The 22,129-nt window shown below is 47.1% G+C and overlaps 2 protein-coding genes across 2 annotated transcripts in view; one reads left to right on the top strand and one right to left on the bottom strand.

Annotated features, from left to right (window-relative positions):
* Nucleotides 1–11,508, top strand: part of OAZ2 (ornithine decarboxylase antizyme 2) — a 12,193-nt gene extending 685 nt beyond the window's left edge. The window contains 5 exon segments of the mRNA XM_006831539.1: nt 8,027–8,102; nt 8,104–8,184; nt 9,779–9,954; nt 10,825–10,910; nt 11,147–11,508. Of these exon segments, the coding sequence (XP_006831602.1) occupies nt 8,027–8,102; nt 8,104–8,184; nt 9,779–9,954; nt 10,825–10,910; nt 11,147–11,277 (550 nt within the window). The 3' untranslated portion in view covers nt 11,278–11,508.
* A 7,011-nt stretch (nt 11,509–18,519) lies between these two features.
* ZNF609 (zinc finger protein 609) overlaps nt 18,520–22,129 on the bottom strand; it is a 238,608-nt gene continuing 234,998 nt past the window's right edge. The window contains exons 5-8 of the mRNA XM_006831540.1: nt 21,424–21,790; nt 19,918–20,093; nt 19,292–19,508; nt 18,520–18,593 (exon numbers count right to left, since the gene is read on the bottom strand). Coding sequence (XP_006831603.1) covers nt 18,520–18,593; nt 19,292–19,508; nt 19,918–20,093; nt 21,424–21,790 — 834 coding nt within the window. The remainder of the gene's footprint in view (nt 18,594–19,291; nt 19,509–19,917; nt 20,094–21,423; nt 21,791–22,129) is intronic.

The raw sequence follows: 22,129 nt of genomic DNA on the forward strand, positions 1-22,129 counted from the left end.
AATAGCCTGTAGAGTACCCAGCCCTCCCCGTGGTCCCTTACTCCAGCTTCATTTTTCCCTTCCTTCGTTCCTCCCTCGCTCAATATCTCTCTCCCAGTTAGGCCCAATTTTCCTCTCCCCCAACCTCACTCCTTTATTTCTCAAACACTGGACTTAAGTCCTTCCATCTTGAACCCGGTGCTTCAGTCATTGGTTCCACAAAACTCAGCCCACCCTACTTCATTGAAGGCCTTTAAGGGCCACCCCCTTTCCCTGTACTCCTGTGACTTCAAATCAGGCCCCATGACCCGAAAACTGGGCCTTTGCAAGTTTCCTCCCTCAAAACTCAAGCCTACCTTCCCCGCAATAATTGGAGAGAGGGAGCCTACATATCTTTCTGAAATTGAGTATCAGTGGTTTTTAAACTTGAATCTTTAACAACTAGGCATCTCATTTCCTCTTTGCTTCTCCACTCTTTCTCCAAGAAGCCCTTCATACCTATCCTTCCCTCAAATATAACCCATATTTTTGTCCCGAACTTTTCTCCAATAACTGTTCATAATTTCCTGATTCTCCATAATTTTTAACTCCAGTTGCCCTATATACATCAGGATGGCTTCCATTTACAATTTGTACCCAATTCCCTTCCTCTTTTTTTCCCTAGACCTGTTATTGCCCCCTCCAAAATGAGTTGAAACCTCATTAGTTCCCCACCCCAGACCCTTTGTCCCCAGATTTGGCCTTCTGGCTTCTCCTCTCATGAGCCTCATTGTTTGGCAAGCATATCCATTCTCTGCATATCCAACTTAATTTGTGCTAGGGTCCATCCCAAACTAGACTTGGCTCCTCCTATAAACATGGCCGCCTTTATTCCGTACTACTTTTCTTCTTAGAGGGCTCTGACTGCCACTCAGAGTTCTACATTTGGTCTTTCTCACTAAAAGGTCAGCAAGACCATCTTTTAATATTTCCAAGTGTGTTTTTAGCATTTCTTGGGTTTTCAACCTTGGCTACACATTTGAAAGATCAACCACCTTCAAAGATTCTGGGCTAATTGGCCCGGGCTGGTGCCAATTAGTATGTATTTTTAAGGCTCAAGTAGTTCTTTCTTATGTGCTTCTAGGGTTGAGAAACTGCCCCACCCGTCCTTCAGAAGGCCTCAACCCTTCCCATATATTCCTTTAGGGGTGTCAGCCCCAGGGACTGTCTCCTTCAGGGATTTCTAAGTCTTTTCTTAGGTACTGTTCAGAAATACCTAGGCTACCTGCAACAACCTCTTAATTTCTACCTTAAGTGATTCAGTTCTCAGCCATTAGCTATTTTCTTCCCTTAATTCTCAGACTGTCTACCTTCTCCATACTCCCCCCTCATTTCTCTCCTACATGCAGAAAGAAAATGAACTCCCCATATTCTGGTTTGTCCTATCTGACTCTTTATTCCAGTCTCCCAAGCCCTCTTTATCCACAATCCCTTTCTGGTATATTTTCCTTTCCTGAGACTTTTCATGTGCATCTTCCCTTTGCATTCCTTTCTCTTATTCCATTTTCTCTAACCCAGCCCCAGCCCCTTGGGAGCTGAGGAGGTGAAGGTAGATGTATACTTGTTGGTTAGATGCAAAATGTGTTACTTGTAGGCTGTGTTTGCTGAGGACAGGGCAGGTAGGAGAGGGGGCAGGATGAAGTGCACGGGTGGAGGATAGCAGAGAAACCTACAGGACAATCCACTGCAGGGGTATGTGAGATGGAGTTTTTCCCCTTGTCTTTCTGTTGGGTGCCTCCACAGTTAGGGTTAGAAGGGGGAGTGGTATCTGCAGGCACTCTCTGGAGTTCCCTGGTCCGAGCTGGTCTACTTACCAGTTCCTTTGCACTCTGGAGGAGTGAAGCCTGTGGGACCAACACAAAGCCTTCCCAGGCTGAACTTGAGAGACCTGAGTTCTAGTTTTGACTTAGCTAGTGTGCTTACATGTAAAAAGAGGGGAATGGGTTCGCTTAACTTGAAAGTTCTTTCCAGCTTCCTAAGTGGCAAAACAGGCTTGCTTGTCTCCAGGGCCCTTGCTTGGTGTGTTGGTAATTTGAGGGGCTTGGCTGTATGAAAGGCAGGTGGAGGGAGGAGCCAGCTGGCCTGCCAGGGCTTGGGCTGGAGCAAGGCCTTGGATCAGGCTCCTCCACTTTGGCCTGGGGGTGGGGTGGTGTGGTGTGTGTAGGGTGTCTGGTTTCTTTGCGTTATGGCAGTCCTGTCTCCATAGCCTGTTTTCTGGCCTCCTCTGGCCTGCCCTCTGAAAGGACTCCTGCTAGAGCCCTAACTAGGGATTCTGATAAGAGCCGGATGTTCTTCTCAGTCAGTGCTCTTGCTGTTTTGTATCCGCAGAGAAGGGAGCTGGCTGGGAGTTGAGCTCTCCCATTGGGTGGGGGATGGGATTGCCAGTTTCCCTGGCTCCAGTGGACTGACTACTCTAGAGGTGGAGACTCGGTTTCCGGGAAGAAATATTGCCCGAGGGGGGGGGGGGGCGACCCGGCCCCTTCCCCCCCAGCAGTGTGTTTTGAAAACAAGGCTCGTCCTTTCCAGGCTTGTTCTGATTGGTGCTTTTAAAATGTCAAAATTCCTGATGGTTGGGGAGAAAAGAAGACACACTGCAAACACCTTTATTATGATTTTGAACATGAGGTGCAAATCCAAGGAAATGATTGTTGCATCAAGCTTCAGAGCCTTTTTCTTCCTGGATTTGTGGAGACAGTTTCTGCTAGGACTGGCTTAGTACAGTATGACAGACAGTACAGTATGTGGAGGAGAGGAAAAGAGCTAGTCCTGGCTTGATAACGGTGTTACATTCAGTCTGTATATTGATGGGCCTTGAGGACAAGCATTTGGTTTTTCCAGGTTTTATTTTGGAGAGGTAGGCAAGGCCCCAAAGTACATCACCACGGGCATGAACATCTGCACTGCTTTTCTGGGCAGTAGGCTTTTCTGTCTCCAAAGAATTTGGTTTTGGTTATTCCCTATTTAGTGACAGTAGGGTTTCTTGGGTGTGGGGTGGTAGGGTGAGCCAGTTTTCCTATAATGTGCCTTCAAGGTCACCCCACAGTAAGAGTTAGTCTTAGTGTAGTTAGGAATCCCCCCAAATTGGAGGTATGTTTCAGAGAGCAGTGGGACTAATAATAGTAATTCCCCACTCTGCCAAGAAATCCAAATGTAGCCTTGGAGCTGCTAAGAAATACAAAAAGAAGACTGAGGGGTGGGGCAGAGGGATGTTACAACTGTGCATACCTAGAAAAAAAAGGAGGAATTAATCCCTTTTTGAAAGAGTATGCAGTGTTGATTCAAGTTAGTGCTATGATTCGGAAGGCTGTGAAGTCTAATTGAAAGCTATAGACCAGAAATGGCAGAGTAGGTAAGCAAGAATTTTGTTACTTGAAGCAAACTAAGTAGGTCGTTTCCTGTTAACAGCAGCAGAATAGAATGCTCAGTACAAAGTAAGCTGTAATAAAATTCTCCAAGTCTTTGATACTATATAAACAATGAAGTAATTCTATCCTGGGAAGGAGGCGTGGCACCGGGTGATGAGCTCACTCGACAAAGTATTTGTAGGTAATGAAAATGTTCACCTAAGGTCTTATGTTAAAGCATAGTCCCTTGGCTGTCTAACCACCTCAAGTAGCATAGGTGACAGTGCTTACCTTTGGTGGAAGATGTGCTCATGTCAGCTCAGCTGTGAATAAAATTACTCCTAAGGAAAAGATAAACCTCAGAGGAACAGATATTCTAGCTGTCACCAGAAGTGTTTCCTGTAGAAAATCATCCAAAACCCAGTTTGCTTCAATCTGTGATTCAGAGTGGTGATGTCATTTTCTTTATAATCTTGCTTAGCAAGTAGACTCCCTTTGGAATGCAGAACAGCCCCAGTGAAATGACTTGTGCCTGGGCCGTTTCTCATATGGAACAGGGGCTCCTAATTGGAAATCAGCCTGTAAAGTTACATTAGAATGAAGGTGGTCATTGCCTCCTACCTTTCTTCCTAGTTCTTTTCAGCTAAGTGATGGCAGCTGTGGATTGGTCCCTGTGCGAAGGGATTAGTCATCAGAGCCATGCCTAGTCCCAGAGCAGAAGCAGCCTGTGTAAGGGGAGGGGAGGGCACTTGAGAAAGGGTTCTGTAATGCAAGGCCCAACGTGTGAATGGGTCAGAAGAGTTTGGAAAAGGAGAGTGCATGTAGCACACTGGGACTGTGATTTTTCACTTGATACAAAAGGTCAGTAATACCAGGATACCCTGACCCTCTTCTGACAGTTAAGGGAAACTAGAAAGGGTGCAGACTTGAGCAAGTTTAGGGAGCCACTGATTCAAGTGAAACTTGATCAAAAGTGTATCAGTAATTTGCAGCTGAATGGAAGCTAGCTACAGAATTACTTTTATATTAAATCTCTTTATGCAAACCAAATAGAAAAATCAAAATTGACATCAGAGTCATTGAGAAGTGATTCTGCCTTTGAAAGATGTTTACTTTATCAAGAGACTAAAGGTGAATTCCTTTAAATTAGAAGCATGCTAGAGATTTTAAATAGGAATTGAATGTTAAAACTTTGATTTGTCATTGACATATCCAGGAATACATCTGCTACATCTATTCTATGTCTGTCTGTAGCCAGTGTATGAAATTAAAATCCACTCAGGACATTTCAGACAGAAAGCTTCACAGAACAGAACCCTGTAGAGGCATCAGGATGTGGTAGCACTCAAATGCTATGTATGTGAAGTGTGTTTCCAAGGACATGTCTGATAACAACTGAGAAACGAAAAGGCACTAGCAAATTGACTATAATCACCCACCTCTCTTCCAGTTGACTTGGATGGCAGGTGACTAAATGACACCCTCATTTCTGGTATGGTTATGTGCCATGGAGTTGGTTCTGACTTATAGTGAACCCTCTTCAGGGTTTCTGAGGCTCTAAATCTTTACGGGAGCAGAAAGCCTCATCTTTCTCCCTCAGAACAGCTGGTAGTTTCGAACTGCTGACCTTTAGGTTCGCAGCCCGATTCGTAACCACTATGCTACTGGTGATATGTTTTCTTCTCTTTCAAAAGCAGGACCAGCCTAGCTGGGTGTTTGGGTTCAGTGTGATAGATATATTTGATTCTCTTTAATTAGCCTAATCTCTGCAACCTCCGGAGTGAGCTTCTTAAATCACCTCTGTGGTGGGAGAGATTAAAACAGGCCTACTTCCCGATCTTTGGAAACGCTATATAGGGTGGCTGTGAGTCGGAACTAACTTGACAGCATTAACAACATCTCCATGGTGGAGAGACCAGGATGTGAGGAAGGACTGGAGAAAGCTGGCCATTGGAGCCACTTAGAAACAGCACTAAACTTAACTGAAGCTTAACTTGGTTTGAATCTTGTGATAGGAAGGCCTGTGTTTAGAAGCTGTTTTTTTCTCTCCCCAAGTTTACTGTTCTGAGTGAGGTTGGTGGCAGCATTATCTCGCCACAAGGCCATTCTGAACACTAAAGCCAATGTGAGAAGTTCATTCACTTTGGGGCAGTTTCATGCCCATTAGTTTCTTTCACCACCACACATGTAACTCTTACCCCTGCCCTAATCACTTCAGAAATGAAAATCAGGTTTTTTGGAAAGGAGCAACTTGCCATTTACAGTAAGTAACTAAAATCAGATCCATCATGATGGACAATGAATATAGTCATTGTTACTGACTGTCTTCTAAACCCCAGCTGTTTCTCTTAGCTTTGCCAACTGGAATTAGATCCCCAGGTTGTGGATTGGAAACATCCCTCCACCCCCACTCACAAACACACACTTGCCTTCTGGTACAGACTTTGTGGGGGAGGAGGAGGAAAGAGTTTGGGATTCTTGTACGGAGCTGAATGATTGGTTACCATGGCGTAGGCTGAAGTGGAGAGAGATCAGGAAACCAGACAAATCAATAGCTTGAAGTTTAATGCTGGGACCACAGGTTAGGCTTCAGGACTTTTTCTATGAAAAGGGGATCTAAAAAAGAAACCAAACACACCTTATTCTGATCTTTTTGAGGGTTGGCCTCATTGCTTCTGCCATTTGCAAGTGAAAATTGACTGAGAATTCAGATGGTGGTGGGTGTGCAGACAAGAGTTGGATGCGGTGGAGTGAATAATTCTTGTGCAAGAAAGGAGTCTGAAGATAGGTGAATTGACACCAGAATTGTAGAATTAATTGCAAGGGTCTTGCTGATCTGTTTGTCTTGTGAACCCAGTCAACTCTTCTGGCATATAAGGCTATATATCTCATGTGTCTAAGCCAGTGGGAACCTCACCGAACAACACAAGCCAGCTGGCTTTCTCTTGTGGCTCAGCCTCCATAGGGCTCCTGCAGGAACCTCAGCACAGACTAGAAGTGGCTACTAGGGAATAAATGAATGGGGAAGGAATTGTGGGGCCTGTGTTGGCCTTTCTTGGGGAAACTCATCTTTTTTCCTGCCGTCACACATTGGAAGGGGGGGAGTCATAATAACCATTGTCCCCTAGCATAAACTAATGCTGTCTTTGAGAAGTGTCCATAGCGGAGTCCTGGAGCCTGCCCCTTTGCTGCAGCTGTTGGTGAGGCAGAGAGTGGGAGAGCTAAGGATGCCTGAGATTTCCAGAGGTTGCCAGGGGTGGGGAGTGTGGTTATCACCCTCTGGTGTTGGTGCTTCCCTGGGCCTTCACAAGCCCTTGGGAACTCCGCTTCCCAAAGACATTTCTAGATGTGCTTTTAGCCCTGAGTTGAAATATTTGAAAGACCAGCCCTTACGAAGCTGAGCTAGAGCAGTGAGAGGCTGTGGGTGTCTGTTAGTACTGAGTGTTAAATGGGCTACCCCTTTCATTATTATGCCATTGTCATGTGACATGTGAGTTTATTTTGCATTCTGTGCAGGAATAAGAGCCAGAGTCTGGCATGCCTTGCTATAAAGGATAATGTGAAGAAAGGTGCCGCACACCATTTTACAACTAGCTTTCAGAGAAAAAGCCTTGCTTTATTGCGTTTTGCTGATGGTCTCTGTAATATAAATACTCCCTGAGTCCACCTGAGTCCTTCTTCCCTGAGGCTGGTGTTGGGGAGCTGGGACAGGCCTATTACCGAGACATGGTGCACATGCACAATTTGCCTCTTTGCCTAGGGAGTCAGTTACTTACTTAGTGGCATCTCAGTCTAAAAACCATTAAATTGGGTTCATAGAAAGCAGTAGAGCAGATGTGGACCCCTGGTGACCATTAAGGGTACGTACCTGGAGGTGTGACAGGGAGCTTAGAAAACTTTCACCTGTCATCCATCTAATTCTTGGTCTCCTTAATCAGGTCATGGAATCATTATGCTTCTTCCCAGGACCCCTCCCCATATCTGAACTGCCCATTTTGACCATATCAGTATTGCCATACTCCCATGCCCAGGCCAGATTCTAGCAAAGAAGTGCATGGAAGCCCACCGTTTGGTGGCACCCTAGGGACATTTGCAAATAACTCAACTCCCTGTACTCTGCTCTGGGAGCCACACATCTCTCGATCTCACTCCATTCTTGACCATAGAGGAGTTTGGCTAAGTGATTTTTTGCTCAGATGTGGGGATGGGCTCTCATTAAGAAGGTAACCATTAGCGTTCCTCTGGGAGATGGTCCCCTGCCCATCTGCATGTGCACCCCAGCCTAAAGTGATTGTGCAGATTGTGAGTCTACCACACAACTGTTGGGGTAAGAAAAGGTGAGGGGTACGGACAGTGCACTCCAAGGCAGGCTGGCAAGCCCAGATCTGGTTCCTCCCAGGAGACCCTGGCCCAGCACCACAAAGATGGTTTGAAGGAGTTTGACAGGTGCTCCTCTGGTCAGACATATCCACCTGGACTTCCTGTGCCTCTGCAGGGGGAGGTAGGTCTGTCCTTAAAGCAGAAGTAGTTCTGGAAGCTGATGCAGAAGAAACTAGAGCAGTGGTGTAGACTTCTTAGAGAGCCAGGAAAGGAGTTAAGGTGGGATGTCACATTAAATCTGAAACTCTTGTGCTTACTGCCTTACTTTTTCTTGTCTCTTGCAGTAGTATTTTGCCTTTGAGTAACTGTCCCCAGCTCCAGTGCTGCAGGCACATTGTTCCGGGGCCTCTGTGGTGCTCCTGATGCCCCTCACCCACTGTCGAAGATCCCCGGTGGGCGAGGGGCCAGCAGGGATCCTTCTCTCTCAGCTCTAATATATAAGGTAAGGAGGAGCCTGGGGTGGGAGGCATCAGGGAGAGCTCAAGGACAGGAGTCACTTTCTGTAGTCTCTGGGCCAGTGGCAGGGATCGGGAAGGGCTCTGTGAGCTGAGGCTGCTGCTGTGTGATTTCTGGGAGTTATGCGTGGGGGATGTCAGCACCCAGTGAGTACCCTGCCAGCTTCGCCATTCAGTGGCCAGCACTTGGGTAGTGCACAATCAGGGTCCTGAGTGGGGATGGCGTTTTTTTATGCTGCTCCTCCATTTCCCTTGAAGTGTTAGGAGAATTTCCCCCATTGTTCTTAGCCCTTGGATATTTGACTTCTGTCCCTGCCAGCCTGGTGCTGAGGGTGGGAGGTGGTATGTAGATGGAAGGTAAGGAGTTGAGGGCCTTGCATCTCAACTACTTGCTACCTGGCAGGACACAGGGCAGGGCTCAGCAGCTTTGGAACAGCTTCAGCATCTCTCCTTTTTCCTTCTCAAGAGTGGTCTGGGCTGAAGCAGCCAGTTGTTTGCTGCCTTCTAATCTTCTGTGATCAAGGACCAGAAGTTGGTTTAGCTTCTCCCTAAGACAGGGATTGAAGGGTAATGGGGCCCTTGAGCTCAGGTGAGATAACATGGACCCTGCAGTCTACCTGGAAGCAGGCATTGGTTGATTTGGGCCCCCACATATCCTCATTTTTTGTTTCCCTTGCAGAGAGGAAAGGGAAATGGCTTGGTGCTGTGGAAGAAGCATGGACTTTGGAGTAGGGAGACTTGACCTTGAACCCTAGTTCTGCTATTTCCTAGCTGTAGAGCTGTGGGTCAGCGACCTAATTTTCTGGGCCTTAGTTGTCGTTAGGTGCTGTCGAGTCAATTCTGACTCAGCGGCCCTGTGCACAACAGAAAGAAATTCTGCCCACTCCTGAGCCATTCCCACAGTCCTTATATTTGAGCCCATTGCTGATGCTATGATGTCAATCCATCTTTTTGGGGTCTTCCTCTTTTTTGCTGACGCTCCACTTTATCAAGCATGATGTCCTTCTCCAGGGACTGGCCCCTTCTGATAACATGTCCACAGTATGAGAGAGGAAGTGTCACCTTCCTTGCTTCTAAGAGCATTCTGACTGCACTTCTTCCAGCAAAGATTTGTTGGGTCGAATGGCAGTCCATGATATTGTCAGTATTCTTTTACAAGCATATGAGGCAATTGAAAAGACCATGGGTCAGTGCACCTGGGCCTTAGTCCCTCCTCTTTAAAATGGGGATATTAATGCCTACTCCGTGTGCTTGTCATGATGACTGAGGGTAATATATGGAAAGCACCTTGCACAGGCCTCGGCACCTAGTGGACACCTGGTAACTTCGTCCCTTCTAGCCACACTGGCTTTGCCACCCAGTGCTGACGTGTGTGGGCTTCATATGGTCAGCATGCAGCTCTCCATGGCCAGGGGGCGTCGGTCCCATGCTGTCTTCTTGAAATTGGGTCAAGGGGCACTCTGGTCCAGGGGGTAAACTATTAACATCACAACATCTGGCCGAGAAGGGGACACAGGGTTAGGATGCATATAGTATGGCTAGAGGAGAAGTGACCTGGTGCTCTGCCCTGCTTCCTCCTAGGACGAGAAGCTTACTGTGACCCAGGACCTCCCTGTGAACGATGGGAAACCTCACATCATCCACTTCCAATATGAGGTCACTGAGGTGAAGGTCTCTTCCTGGGATGCAGTCCTGTCCAGCAAGAGCCTGTTTGTAGAAATCCCAGATGGATTATTAGCTGATGGGAGCAAAGAAGGGTAAGTGGCGCTTTTAGAAAAGGGTAAGAGGGTCCTGTTTTAGAGAAGGGTGTGTGCTTACTGGGATCAGAGACAAGGGGGTATTTGGGCCTTCTCCCCTAGGCTTCCTATGAAGATACCATTTTGTAGCAGGTTATTTTTAGCCAGTACAACAGGCCTGCTCTAGTTACAATCAAGCAGATCATTCTCACATTAATCAAATCGCTGCCAGTTAATCACTCTTGGCTCCTTCTTCGAAACAGACATTAAAATCCCTCTTGATCTACCATACAGTGGTGCAGTTCAAAGACCAGAAGCTCAGAGATATAGTGGGTTTTCCCTGGATTGGGCAACGCCCTCCCAAGCAGCCAGGTGTGTAAAAACAGTCCTGAGGAGGGAGTTCTCTTGAGTGACGCAACCTCTTAGGAAATCTTTGTAGGCAGTGGTATGGCCAGAGTTCCTCAGGATCAGGTTATCAAAACTGAACATGGCAATCTTAGAGAACCCCTGAAGAGCTGGGTTCTCTTCCTAGGCCCTAGACTCTTATCTTGTAAATGGCATTAGTTACGTTACTTAGTGTGAACTTTAGAGGAAGAACCAGTAACCTTTCTCAGGGGTTGTGGCTGAACTCAGGGATCCTAGGATCTTGAAATTAGATTTTCTCTATGCTGTGGGTTAATGCGCTGGACTGCAAGGTTGGTGGTTCAAGCTCACCAGCCGTTCCTCGGAAACATTATACAGGGTCGCTATGAGTAGGAACCAACTCAACAGCACTTAACAGCAACAAATTTATAATACTGTCTGTGTACGTGCCATAATAAGCTGTTTTCTTTGAGTGGGGGTGGCAGATGGGAAACCTGGGGTCTGAGTCATTTTCTTTGTCTTCTATAGATTGTTGGCACTACTAGAATTTGCTGAAGAAAAGATGAAAGTGAACTACGTCTTCATCTGCTTCAGGAAGGGCCGGGAAGACAGAGGTGGGTAATCAGAGCAACCTGAGACAGTAGGGATCTAAGGAGAAGGAACAGGGGCTCCTGCACAGCAAGGGGATGCTCTGAACCTGCCTTACAAACTCTGAGACGTCATGGAGAGGGGGGTGCCTGAAGGGTTATAAAAGCTTGACTTATTCCATCGTAGTTTGTTGTTTTCTGTCATATTTGAGGTGACTGTGTATGTTAATCAGAGTTCTGTTTATACTCTTTATTTTCTGCAGCTCCACTCCTGAAGACCTTCAGCTTCTTGGGCTTTGAGATTGTACGTCCAGGCCATCCCTGTGTCCCTTCTCGGCCAGATGTGATGTTCATGGTTTACCCCCTGGACCAGAACTTGTCCGATGAGGACTAATGGTCATGGAGGATGCTTTGCCCAAGAGCCACATGGGGAAAGAGGGAAAGGTCAGGCAGCCCTGGGACTGAGGAGGGGGCTCCTTGCTGTCTAGGGAAGGACACTAAGGGGCTCAGGGTGAGGGTTGCCTATTGTGTTCTCGGAGTTCTCGTTGCAATTGTTTTCCATAAAGAACAGTATAAACATATTATTCACATGTAATCACCAATAGTAAATGAAGATGTTTATGAACTGGCATTAGAAGCTTTTTAAACTGCGCTGTGTGACGTGCTCTCTATCTAGCCCAGGGGAGGACAGTGCCTATAGAGGGAGGGCTGTCTGGACCCAGGGGCGAGACCTGGAGGGCAGCACTGCTGGGCTCAGGTGCCCCTGCTGTTGGACTTTTTTAGTTTTTAAGACTTGTGTATTTTTCTTTCCTTGCTTATCACCCCAGGGCCCCCTGGGCAGTGTCCTGGAGTTGTGTTTTGACACTCCACCTGGGCTTCTCTTTGTGCATTTGTGTCTGGCCTGGAGTAAGCAGGTCTGACCCCTCCTTCTTTACAGCTTGGTATTGTTCTGGCATTTGGTTAAGCTGGCTTAATCTGTTTAATGGTATCAGTGCATTGGAAGTGGGGGCACTGAAGTTCCCTCCCACCACCAGGGCTTTTTTGGGAGGTGCCTGGGCCTTAAAAAACACTAGCCAAATCCTGATTCTCAAATCATCGCTAGGAATTCTTGCTCCTGGCTGCAGGCCCAGACCCCAAGGTCTCCTTCCAAGGGTCACTGAGAGCAGAGGAGGAGGAATAGCAACTCAGGGCCTGGGGGTGTGGGGGGAATCAATTCTTAGGGACTAGAGGCCTCTGACTGGTTGAGTAGAGCTGTAATGTCTCCTCACCCCCTGTGACAGATTAGTGTCTGTGACCCTGTACCACAGGACCAAGGGTTGGGGCTGGGGTGTAGGGGTGGCTTGCCTTTTCCTATTTTCACTGAACAGCTTGTTCTAAGGGGTGACAAAGGGGGAGAGATCTAGTTTGGGTGAGGGGGTGGGGGGATGCCAGGGAGGCAAGTGTATTGTGTTACTGTGTCAATAAACTGATTTAAAGTTGTGGTTGGTCTGTTTATACCTGTTCCAGGACTACCTTCCCTACTATTACTGCCTTTTGAGCCCAGAACCTAAGCCAGTAGGGATGTGGAAAACAGCTGCAGTGCAATGGAGTAGCTAAACTGGCCAAGGTCTCTGGGGCTACATTACACTAAGAAATGTGAGGTTGCTAGGAGTCTGAAACACCGGCCGAGCCCCTGGAGACAGGTATGCAACTATCAGCTGCATCCAGAATGAAACGAGGTCTTAATACCATACTGTTCTTTGTTGTTGTTAAGTGCCATTGAGTCAGTCCGACTCATAGTGACGCTGTATACGGTTTCCAAGGAGTGTCTGGTAAGTTTGAGCCACCAGTCTTGCAGTTCAAACTGACCTTGTGGTCCTGGGCTTATCCTACAGGACCACACCAGGACTCCACATTTTTCCTATTAGGCTGTTGAGTTGTTTCTGACTCATAGCGACCCTGTGTAGGGTTTCCAAGGCTGTAAATCTTTATGGGAGCAGAAAGCCTCATCTTTCTCCTGTGGAACAGCTGGCAGTTTCGAACTGCTGACCCTGAGGTTCGCAGCCTGATCTTTGTTTTGTTTTTATCTTTTTAATTTCTCAAAGGCTGTGGGTTTTTTGTTTAGAGCGTTGCCTCTCTTCTCCCAAGTGAAGTGCTGGGCATGCTCTATCCCCTCCTTCAGTTATGGCTGTCTTTAGTTTTTAGCTCATTTTCATAATATTCCTGGAGCTTACTTGTGTTTCTAACCTGGGCCAAGCTTAACCTGGTCTCCACCTGGTACTAATTAAAGGAAATGAGTGCCCAAGTTATTATTAAAGCAGATCTGGGCATAGAGAAATTCAGTTGAAATCAAGACTTGAAGATATCCACCAATGCAAAACTAACCCCAATAGGCAGCCTAGAGGCAGACTCAAAACAGTACTACAGTGAAATCCTGACCTCAGAGATCCACATGAATACTGCCAATGTCCAATCACTACATGTAGGCAGTTTAGGATTCAGATGTTACCTTAAATTCAGAGTCGTTACTCTACAATTCAGACAAACCAGACAAAACAGCCTTTTCCAGTTAGCTGAATGGATGGGAAACATGCCTGAGCTTCTGCTGCCACCTGCTGATGGTTCCTCGTCAATACACCCAGAGCTAAAATCAGTTATGTTGTGCGGTGACTCTATGTGTGTCAGAGTAGAGCAGCTCCCTAGGAATTGCAAAGTGATTTTTTTTTTTCCCCCAGAAGTAGACCACAAGGCTTTTTTGTCATGGCACGTATGGGTGGATTCAAACCTTAAACCTTTTTGTTAGCAGTCAAGCATGCTAATAATTTGCACCATCCAAGAACTCCTACAGCCAGAGTTGTACAGTGCTGTTGAGTCATTTTTGACTTACCGTAACTATATATATAGCGGGGTTCCTGAGGAGCAGCTGATGGGTTTTAACAGCAGATCTTGCATTTTAGCAGTACAGTGCTTGGTCTAGTACCACATTAGAAGGGTTGAGTTGGAAAAACTTAGGCACTCAGGCAAGATTTCCCTTTTAAAAAAAGAAAAACTTCATACAGAAAACCACTGACAGATAAATTCCAGATCTGGCAGCTAATCTTAGGTCAGCAGTTAGAAACTACCAGCCATTCCACAGGAGAAAGATGAGACTTTCTGCTCCCGTCATGATTTACAGCCTTGGTACCAACTCCACAGCCACACACCACTACACAACAAATTAAAGTAACATAGAAGGGTGGAGTATTGGGAAGGGGATGTGAAAGGCAAACTGGTCTAAATTTAAGAACAGGGACATTAAAAACTTTATTCAATAAATACAACAAATAATTAAAAAATATATTTCAATTCCAAAGCCAATTATGAAAAGGAAGTAGAGGGGAAAAAAGGGGGTGAGGGGAGGAGGAAAATAGAAGAAAAGGAGAAAAAGAGGCAAACAGTGGTTTGGCTGGGTTATTCCAGAATGTTACCACCCTTTGAAATTCTGTGACCCAGGAAACCCATAGCCCTTATTCTAGTGGGTAATCAATCACAGGAGCTCATCATCCAGGAACAATTGGCATTGGTAGGTTGGATAGTTTCCCACTCATTCCTTCAAACCATCCATCCTAACTCCCAGGCGAATTAAAAAAGTGCAAACTCTTCAGCAGAGAGCTCCAAGCTCCACTGTTTAAAAGGTGAATGTCCCAAACCAGGGCCTCCAGGAGGCAGGTCTTGAGTACCTGGGGGTCCAAAGCCACTGTGGTGATTGGGATTTAAAAGGTGACCAGAGGAGTGGCCAGGTCAGCAGACAATGCTCAGCAGGAAAAGGCTGCAGGGTAAGTGGTCTGGACACAGGGTTCAAACAGCTTGCCTTCAGCCAGGGGAGGTGAAGCTGAAAACACACATGGAACAGGACACTAAGGAAGGTCAGGAAAGCCAAGGGAGAAGGGAAGGGTTTTTTTTGGGGGGGGGGGGGCAGGTAGCGGAGGCAGCTCAGCAGCAAACTCCAGGAGAAATAACCAGCAGCCCTCACAGATTTGTGATTGTCTCTTAAAAAGATTTATTTTCTCTTCTTGCCTGAATGTACAAAGGCAAAAAGAGTACAGTTTGTATATATATATATTTATATATATATATATATAAAAAAACAAGGAACTTGGTAATGTACACTTTACAGAAGGGAAGAATCAGGAAGACTGAAATTAAATCCAACAGAGTAACGCCAATGGAACAAAAGCTATGAACAGCAACACTGCCCCTCCAGTCCGGCCTCCAGCTCGCCCCATCCTGTTTCCCAATTGGGGGGCTGAGCACCAAGGCAAGCGGGTGGGCTGGGGCAAGAGGGGCTTGCTCCTGGGAGAGGCCCATGACAGAGGATCATTGGAAAGCTTCCTGGGATGCCCTAGTAATAAAGCAAATGACAAAGGCCAACCATTATGGGGCCAACTAGCTGCTCAGTTGAATCTTGGGGGCATCAGAGTTGACACTGGGGTGGAGAATAGGGATAGTGATATGGGGGCCTCACAGCCTGTATACAGTAATCCTCTAGCCCTTCTACAGTCTGTACCCCAACTCTATGCCAAGTCCTCCCACTCCCACCTTGGAGCTAAGAGTCACCATTTCATTTCATAAGGTGCCCTCTTCCCCTTCTGTGTGTGGTCCTTTGACCTTGGGATGTCTGGAGAGGGTGGGGTAAAAAGGAAACGTCACACATGTACAAGGCAGGGAAGGATGGGAGCTGGCATACCTTGAAGAGGAAGAAGAGAATCCCAGAGCTCCCCCTCCTAGGGAAGAGGCTCTATCCATGAGGCCTGGGCAGAGGTGGCCTTGGTTTGGGCTTTCAGCAGCAAACTCTTCCAGCCCTGGCTCCTGGGGGGTACCCCTGTAGGGGTCCTTGCCTCATCCTCCTGGCTAGAATAATGGTTGTGTATGTATGTGCCCCCTCATTGAAGGTAGGTAGGTAGCAAACCTCCACTTAGTACTTGTCAAGGATCTGCACTGTCTCTAGCTGCTGCTTCATTTTCTATCAGGGAGGGGAGACAACCTGGCACAGATGAGGGACCAAGAAAAGGCAGTGCCAGTCTGCCACTGTTGCTTTCACTTGCTCTTCCGAGCAGCTCTAACTTCAAGGTATAATTTCAAAGAGCCAAATATTTTGTAAGGGAAAGAAAAAGAAAAAGCTGTTCCCTTCTGTATAACCCAATGCTGCCCTGCTAACACAGAAACTTCCTCCTCTCTGTTAGAACGAAGTGGAAAAGGCAGGAATGGGAAAGAAAATTACTCCAAACAGTTTCTTTACAATATGTACAGAATACGCTGTAGGCTAGTGCCACAGATACAAAACACACAACAATATTTAAAAACAGAGGAACAGAGATGGGCCCCGGGCTCTCCCTACTGGAGCCTGGGAGGACAGAATCAGGCTGAAATTCAGGGTCACCTTGGAGGTAGTGGCTCAGGGTAGGTGTCCACACCAGCTACTTCCATGGATAAAAGGGAAGTGACTGTTTCTAGCACTGCCTGCTGGGGCAGCAAGAGGCAGAAGGAATGATGGGTGAGAGGGAGGCTGTTCAGGGCTGCCAAGAAGTGGAAAACAATGGGGTTTCTTTGGGGGAGGAGGTTCAACTGGAACAAAAACAAGGACATGAAAACTAGAGGAAAGGTATGCAGGTCAGAGGTGGCTCCGCTTGGGCAAATGACCCCAAGCCTATCTATGCCTAGGGTTCTAGGCTTAGGAGAAACCAACCTCTGCTGGACGTTGTGCTTTCTGACTCCCCATCTCCTTCCTCCAAATGAGAAAGAGCCAAGTCCCTGCTCTTCAATGGCCACTTTTGGCACTCCGGTTTTAGTTTAAGCTGATAACTTTCAATTTTTCTCAATCTAGAAGGCCAAAAACAACAAAGGGATAACACCCGAGGAGAAGCAAAGAATACCTTGGGGAAGAAATGACTCCAATAGAGCTATCAAATCACTGTCACTTTCCAAGCAAAAACAGCATAAAACTTGCACTGGGAGACTGCAGTTTACGGACAGCAGAGAAATGTCTGCTGCTTCACAGCACAACTCTCCTGAGTACACTCTGGCTCTGAAGAGGAGGAATGGCTTGGATGAGTTATCCCAGGGTCTGACACATAACCTCCCATGGCCAGTGGCCCCTAAAACAGAAACACGTGTGTTACATAGAAACACAGCTTATATTGGCACACATGGAGGTTATAGATTGAACTATATAAAATCTTGTACACAGAGGAACTTGGGCTGTAAGAGGGAGCTTCAAAAAGTTCATATACTAATGGAATTAAAAGATCATGAAATTTTTCTACAAACTTTTTGAAGCCCCCTTGTATATATTTGTGGCCCTAAATGAGCAGGATACTCAGATGGCTGAATAGACAGGCCATCTCTAAGAACTGCTGGGTACTCCCAGGGTCTGTCCCCAGGCCCTGCCCTAAGGTGACCTGGCAGTTGCCAGAGTTCCCCATGCTGGAGGGAACACTATTGTCTCTTGTCTGAATCTCTAGAGCCAAGCAGTGGAAAAGAAGAAAGTTCAGTGTGCCCCCCGCCCCTGGAAAGGCACCAAGGGGTCAGGAGGGAGAGAGAAGAGGGTAAGGAGTTGGGGGAAAGCAGCAGCAGGATGTGGTGGGGACGCAGGTGCTGTTTCACAGACTCCGTCCCTGCTCCAGCCCCCACAGTGTCCCTGGGGAGCCCTGTGCTGGTGTAAGGACCCTTGCGCCTTCTGCTGACAGGTAGCTCAACGCCCCAGTGGGGCAAGTGCCTTGGGTCTTCCTTTCCAGGTTGGGCTCTGAGCATTTACATGTGCTCATGTGACGGGGGAGGTCTTCATGTTTGAAGACCTTGTTTTCACAATTACAGAAAAAAAAAAAAAATCCCCCGATTTCTTTCCTGAGATTCTAATTTCTCCACGTGCTGCCAGTTCCCAGGGCCCAAGCCATTTTAAGAGACACAGGACCTGGTGATGGTAGAAATGACAGTGAGGGGGGTATGGCTGCTGTGCTGTCTTCAGACCTTACCCAGTGCTTGGGGGGTGGGGGGGGCTGGTACTGCTCTGGCAGCTGACCAGGGCCTTGGGGAAGAGAGCAGTGACTTCTCTGGGCTGTGGTCATGTTCCCCTGGTTGCTCCCCGTACCTTCATCTCCACACAGGCCATGACAGTCACAACTGTGGCCAGGAGAATAAAGATTTTTGCTAAGTACCAGCTCTCCAGCTCCTGAGGAAGAGGGAGGGGCGGGGAGTTGAGAGCGCCAAGGGTCTGCCTTCGACCATGGTGGGACCAGCAAAAAGGAATGATCAACACCATGGAACTGATGTCTAAATGGCACCTCCAGCATCAACTAAGGTGAGCCAGTCCGGGCCTGTGAAGCTGACTTTATCCGGGCACTTGGTGTTCTGCAAGAGAAACATGGACAAATAAGCAGGCGCTCAGCTGACTGGTATAATAACCACAAGATGGCGATCCAAGAAAAGAAACTGTTAGGAAGCCAGTGGCATTCCACAGGTCTTCACAGATAGGAGGTTTGGCCAGGGTTCTACCACTTTCACAATGTCGACCCCACATAGCTCACTTCCTCACTTAGGCTCCACAGGGATTCTGGGATCCAGATAGCAACTATGCCTGTTGTATGTGTTGCCCCAAACTGACAACAGTTACTTACCATTCTCACCTCCGAGGTGGTGGGTAGAGTGAGGGAGTTGAGCCTTGCTGGCTGGCAACAATAGCCGTAGAAGAAAGCCCTGAGAAGAAGAAGAACATACTAGTGTGTGCTCCCAGAGTCTTCCAAACAAGTACTTTCCTTGTACTAGCTGGGTGGGGATTGGGAGGAACTTGCCCTTAAATTCCCTATTCCCTTGTGTTTTGGGGTGCGAGAGTTGCAAACAATCTCTTATTTGGCCAGCTATATAGTAGCTGGGGACAGATAGCAAGGTTCTATTTGTCAGTTGCCTGTTTCTCTTTGGCTGAGGGAACACCTGTTCCTTAGTCTTCTGAATATCAAAGTCAGTATTGTGAAGAAGTTTTAAGGTCCCTGAGCTCCAGAGGGGGAAACAAATGCCAAAGGTTTAAGGAGACTAGGACTCGGAGTAGACTAGTATTTGTTGCAGTGGAGTTGGCCCTGATTTCATGTCCACCACATATAGGACAGAGTAGAACTGCTCTGTAGGGTTTTCTTGGTGGTGGTTTTAACAGAATCAGATGGTTAGGCCTTTCTTCAGTACTGCTGTGGGGTGGGGGTGCACCACCAACCTTTAGGTGAGCAATTGAATGCAAGCCATTTATGTCACTTTGGGATCTTGTGGACAGACTAAACCCAAGAAATTAAACTCACTGCCATTGAGTAGATTCCAACTCACCACAAATCAGATTATAAGCTCCAAAAAACATGGGAGAGGGTGGTTCGTTGGTACTGAGATGGAGAGAGCTAGGAGAGGCTTACCTGCTGCATAGGGTAAATTATACTGTGCTGGAAGCAACGAGTAACCCAGGTGGTGATGGTGGTGATGAGTGGACATCAGACGCTGGGAAGGGGAGGTACGGGGCCGGTCTACGTTCCTTTCGCTCCCGCCTGCTCCTCCGACACTGCTACAGCTACCACCACCTCCAACTACCCCACAGCCCCCTCGATCTCTCTCCTGAGAAGTTTTATCACTTATCTGGAAAGGACACAAAAGCACTGTAGTGAGATACATACACGAGATGCTCAGGGCCCACATCCTGACTCCCTAAAAATGCACACCTATGAATCCATAAAGGAGCTCTGGCAGTGTAGTAGTTACGAATCAGGCTGCGAACCTCAAGGTCAGCAATTTGAAACTACCAGCTATTCAGCAGGAGAAAAATGAGGCTTTCTGCTCCCGTAAAGATTTACAGCCTCAGAACCCTGTACAGGGTCGCTATGAGTTGGAAAAGACTCCATGGTACATAACCACCACCACCATGAATCCATAAATGCCCGCTAAGTTACACTGCAGTCAGAACCTTCATTTGCCTATCTTCTCCCAGACCCTGGACCTGGCCTTATTGGTCTTTGGGTAACAGCCAGTGTACTTGCCCATCCCTTACCGTGGGTGACTTGCTCTTGTAGTGACTAGCATGCTGCTGCAAGATGTCCAGGGCTTTGGACTCCGAGCTGGACTTACAGCTCACACTGGGACTGGCTCGTGCCTTGTCGGCCTCTTCACCCCCTGAGACCTTGCTGCCGTATGGGGAAAAAGAGTAGCTGGAAGGCAGGTAGGAACCTGGGGATGAGAAATTAAGCAATGAAGGATAGAGGAGACGTGGAAGAAATGGTTTTAAATGAACACAGTTAGGGGGGCACCAGCTTTCCCAGGCACAGGCTTAGATATTTCCTACCAGTATCCTTGGCCTGAAACTGTTGGTATGTCCCTTGTCCTCTAGCTAGGAATCCAAATCTAGTTAAGGGACATTAGGAACATGGCTCTCAGTTTCCTCCAGCCAACTTCCCCGATCCACTGTGGTTCTCTGAATCAGGCAGAGAGAGTCATCTTGGAGGTGGGACATCGTCAAGTGGAAAGGTCACAGGATTTAGAGTCAGATAGCTTTGGGCTCAAATCCTCTCTCTCTAGTAGCCTGAAGCAAACTAACCACCTTTTTGAACTTCAGTTTCTGTAGCAACAGCAAAATGAAGACACCAATGTTGATGTGACAGGCGGATGGGGAGGATTAAAAAGATAACGTGTACAAGTCACCTACTATTATCATCACTGTTGATGTTAAGTGCCGTCACTCGTAGCAACCCTGTGTAGGGCTTTTGAGGAGTGGCTGATGGGTTTGAACCACTGACCGTGCAGTCCAAAGCTTATCCTATAGCACCACACCAAGACTCCCACTGCTTTTGTATAGATGAGCGGGAGTGACAGGGAGAAAGGAATACCACAGGGTGAGACAACTGCCTATCTCCTCTGAAAAACTTACTTGTCCTATTTAGAGCATGACTTTAACAAATCAACATTTAATGTCCTATATGATGTACTCCCTCCCCCTCTAGAGCTTCTTAACAGCAGTGTATCCTGCTAAGCTGGACCTTTCTAGCTAGACGTCCCCAAGTCTGATTTCACACAGCTCTTCTCATCAGCTGAACAGAATCTTGCAATTGAATATATGTAATGCCCTGGTTTGAATTTCAATTGTTACATGTGTCTTCCTTGATACAAACATAAGGTCCTTGAGGGGAAGAAGTGAGGGGTGGTTTTAAAACTTCTTTTGAACTTCTCACAGTGCCTAGCATGTTGCAAAATGCAGAATCCAAGCTTAAAACTACCAGTTGAGGGGAGACAGCAGTGATGAAGAGGGAGTTATCAATGAGACCACAGTATAGGCAATCCTTTTAGAGGGAAATGTGGTCTCAAAGACTATCACTGAAGCTCATTTAAGGAGTTCAGATTTAGTGTGGTCCTTCACAGAAACAAAACAAAACAAAGCACTTTTAAAAAGGCCATCTAATTAAGCCTTAATAAAGCCTTAGGGCTGAGCAAGAAAGTTGTGGATTTGCAATCTGTGCTTCAGTCCCTCCCCAGTTGGTGACCAGAAGTTGCCCGGGGTCTGTACCTGGGTAGTTCTGCATCATCACAGCAGGCATGCCCCGGTAACTGGGGTGGTTGGGGTCGTAGGACTGGCTGTAGGAGTAGCCATGCATGTAGGGGATGTAGGACTGGTGCTGGGTGAGGGGAGAGGACACAGGCACATGGACACTTGGTCGGGGCTCCTTGCTCCCCAGGCGGGAATCCTCAGATGGAGGCAGTTTGCAGTCACTACTTGTGCTTTCCTTCCCATCTTCCTTGGGGACAGAGTCCTTACTCCGACTCCTTTCTTCCTTCAGTTTGCGGTCCCGCTCCTCTTTCCACCGCTCATCTTCTGACTTAATGTCTGAGTACTTGGCAGGGTAAACGTATGTCCACATCCGGGGCTCTGCCTCCTACAATCATCGCAGAAAGAGAGTTGAGGTGTTATACAGAAGAGAGTGATTTCAAGCTGAAGGTCCCAGTAGAAATACCAGATAATCTCTAGACACCTGGGGCAGAGTATAATCTTGACCTCTACTGACTTTTCTTTACAATCCAACCCTGATCTCTCTTGCTTAAAAAGTCCCCATCCCCTCCTCCTGAAAAGGAAAAAAAAAAAAAAAAAGGGGGGGTGGAATCCAATCAATGGATGTTTTCTTGGAGACAAGTATTCTATGGAAATAATTTTTCATAGCAAACTCAGGGGTGGAGAGCTCTGTTCACCAGGCCAGGAGGGAGGTGTAACTATGACA

This window comes from Chrysochloris asiatica, unplaced genomic scaffold, assembly GCF_000296735.1.
Source record: "Chrysochloris asiatica unplaced genomic scaffold, ChrAsi1.0 scaffold00004, whole genome shotgun sequence".
NCBI classification, from domain to species: Eukaryota; Metazoa; Chordata; class Mammalia; order Afrosoricida; family Chrysochloridae; genus Chrysochloris; species Chrysochloris asiatica.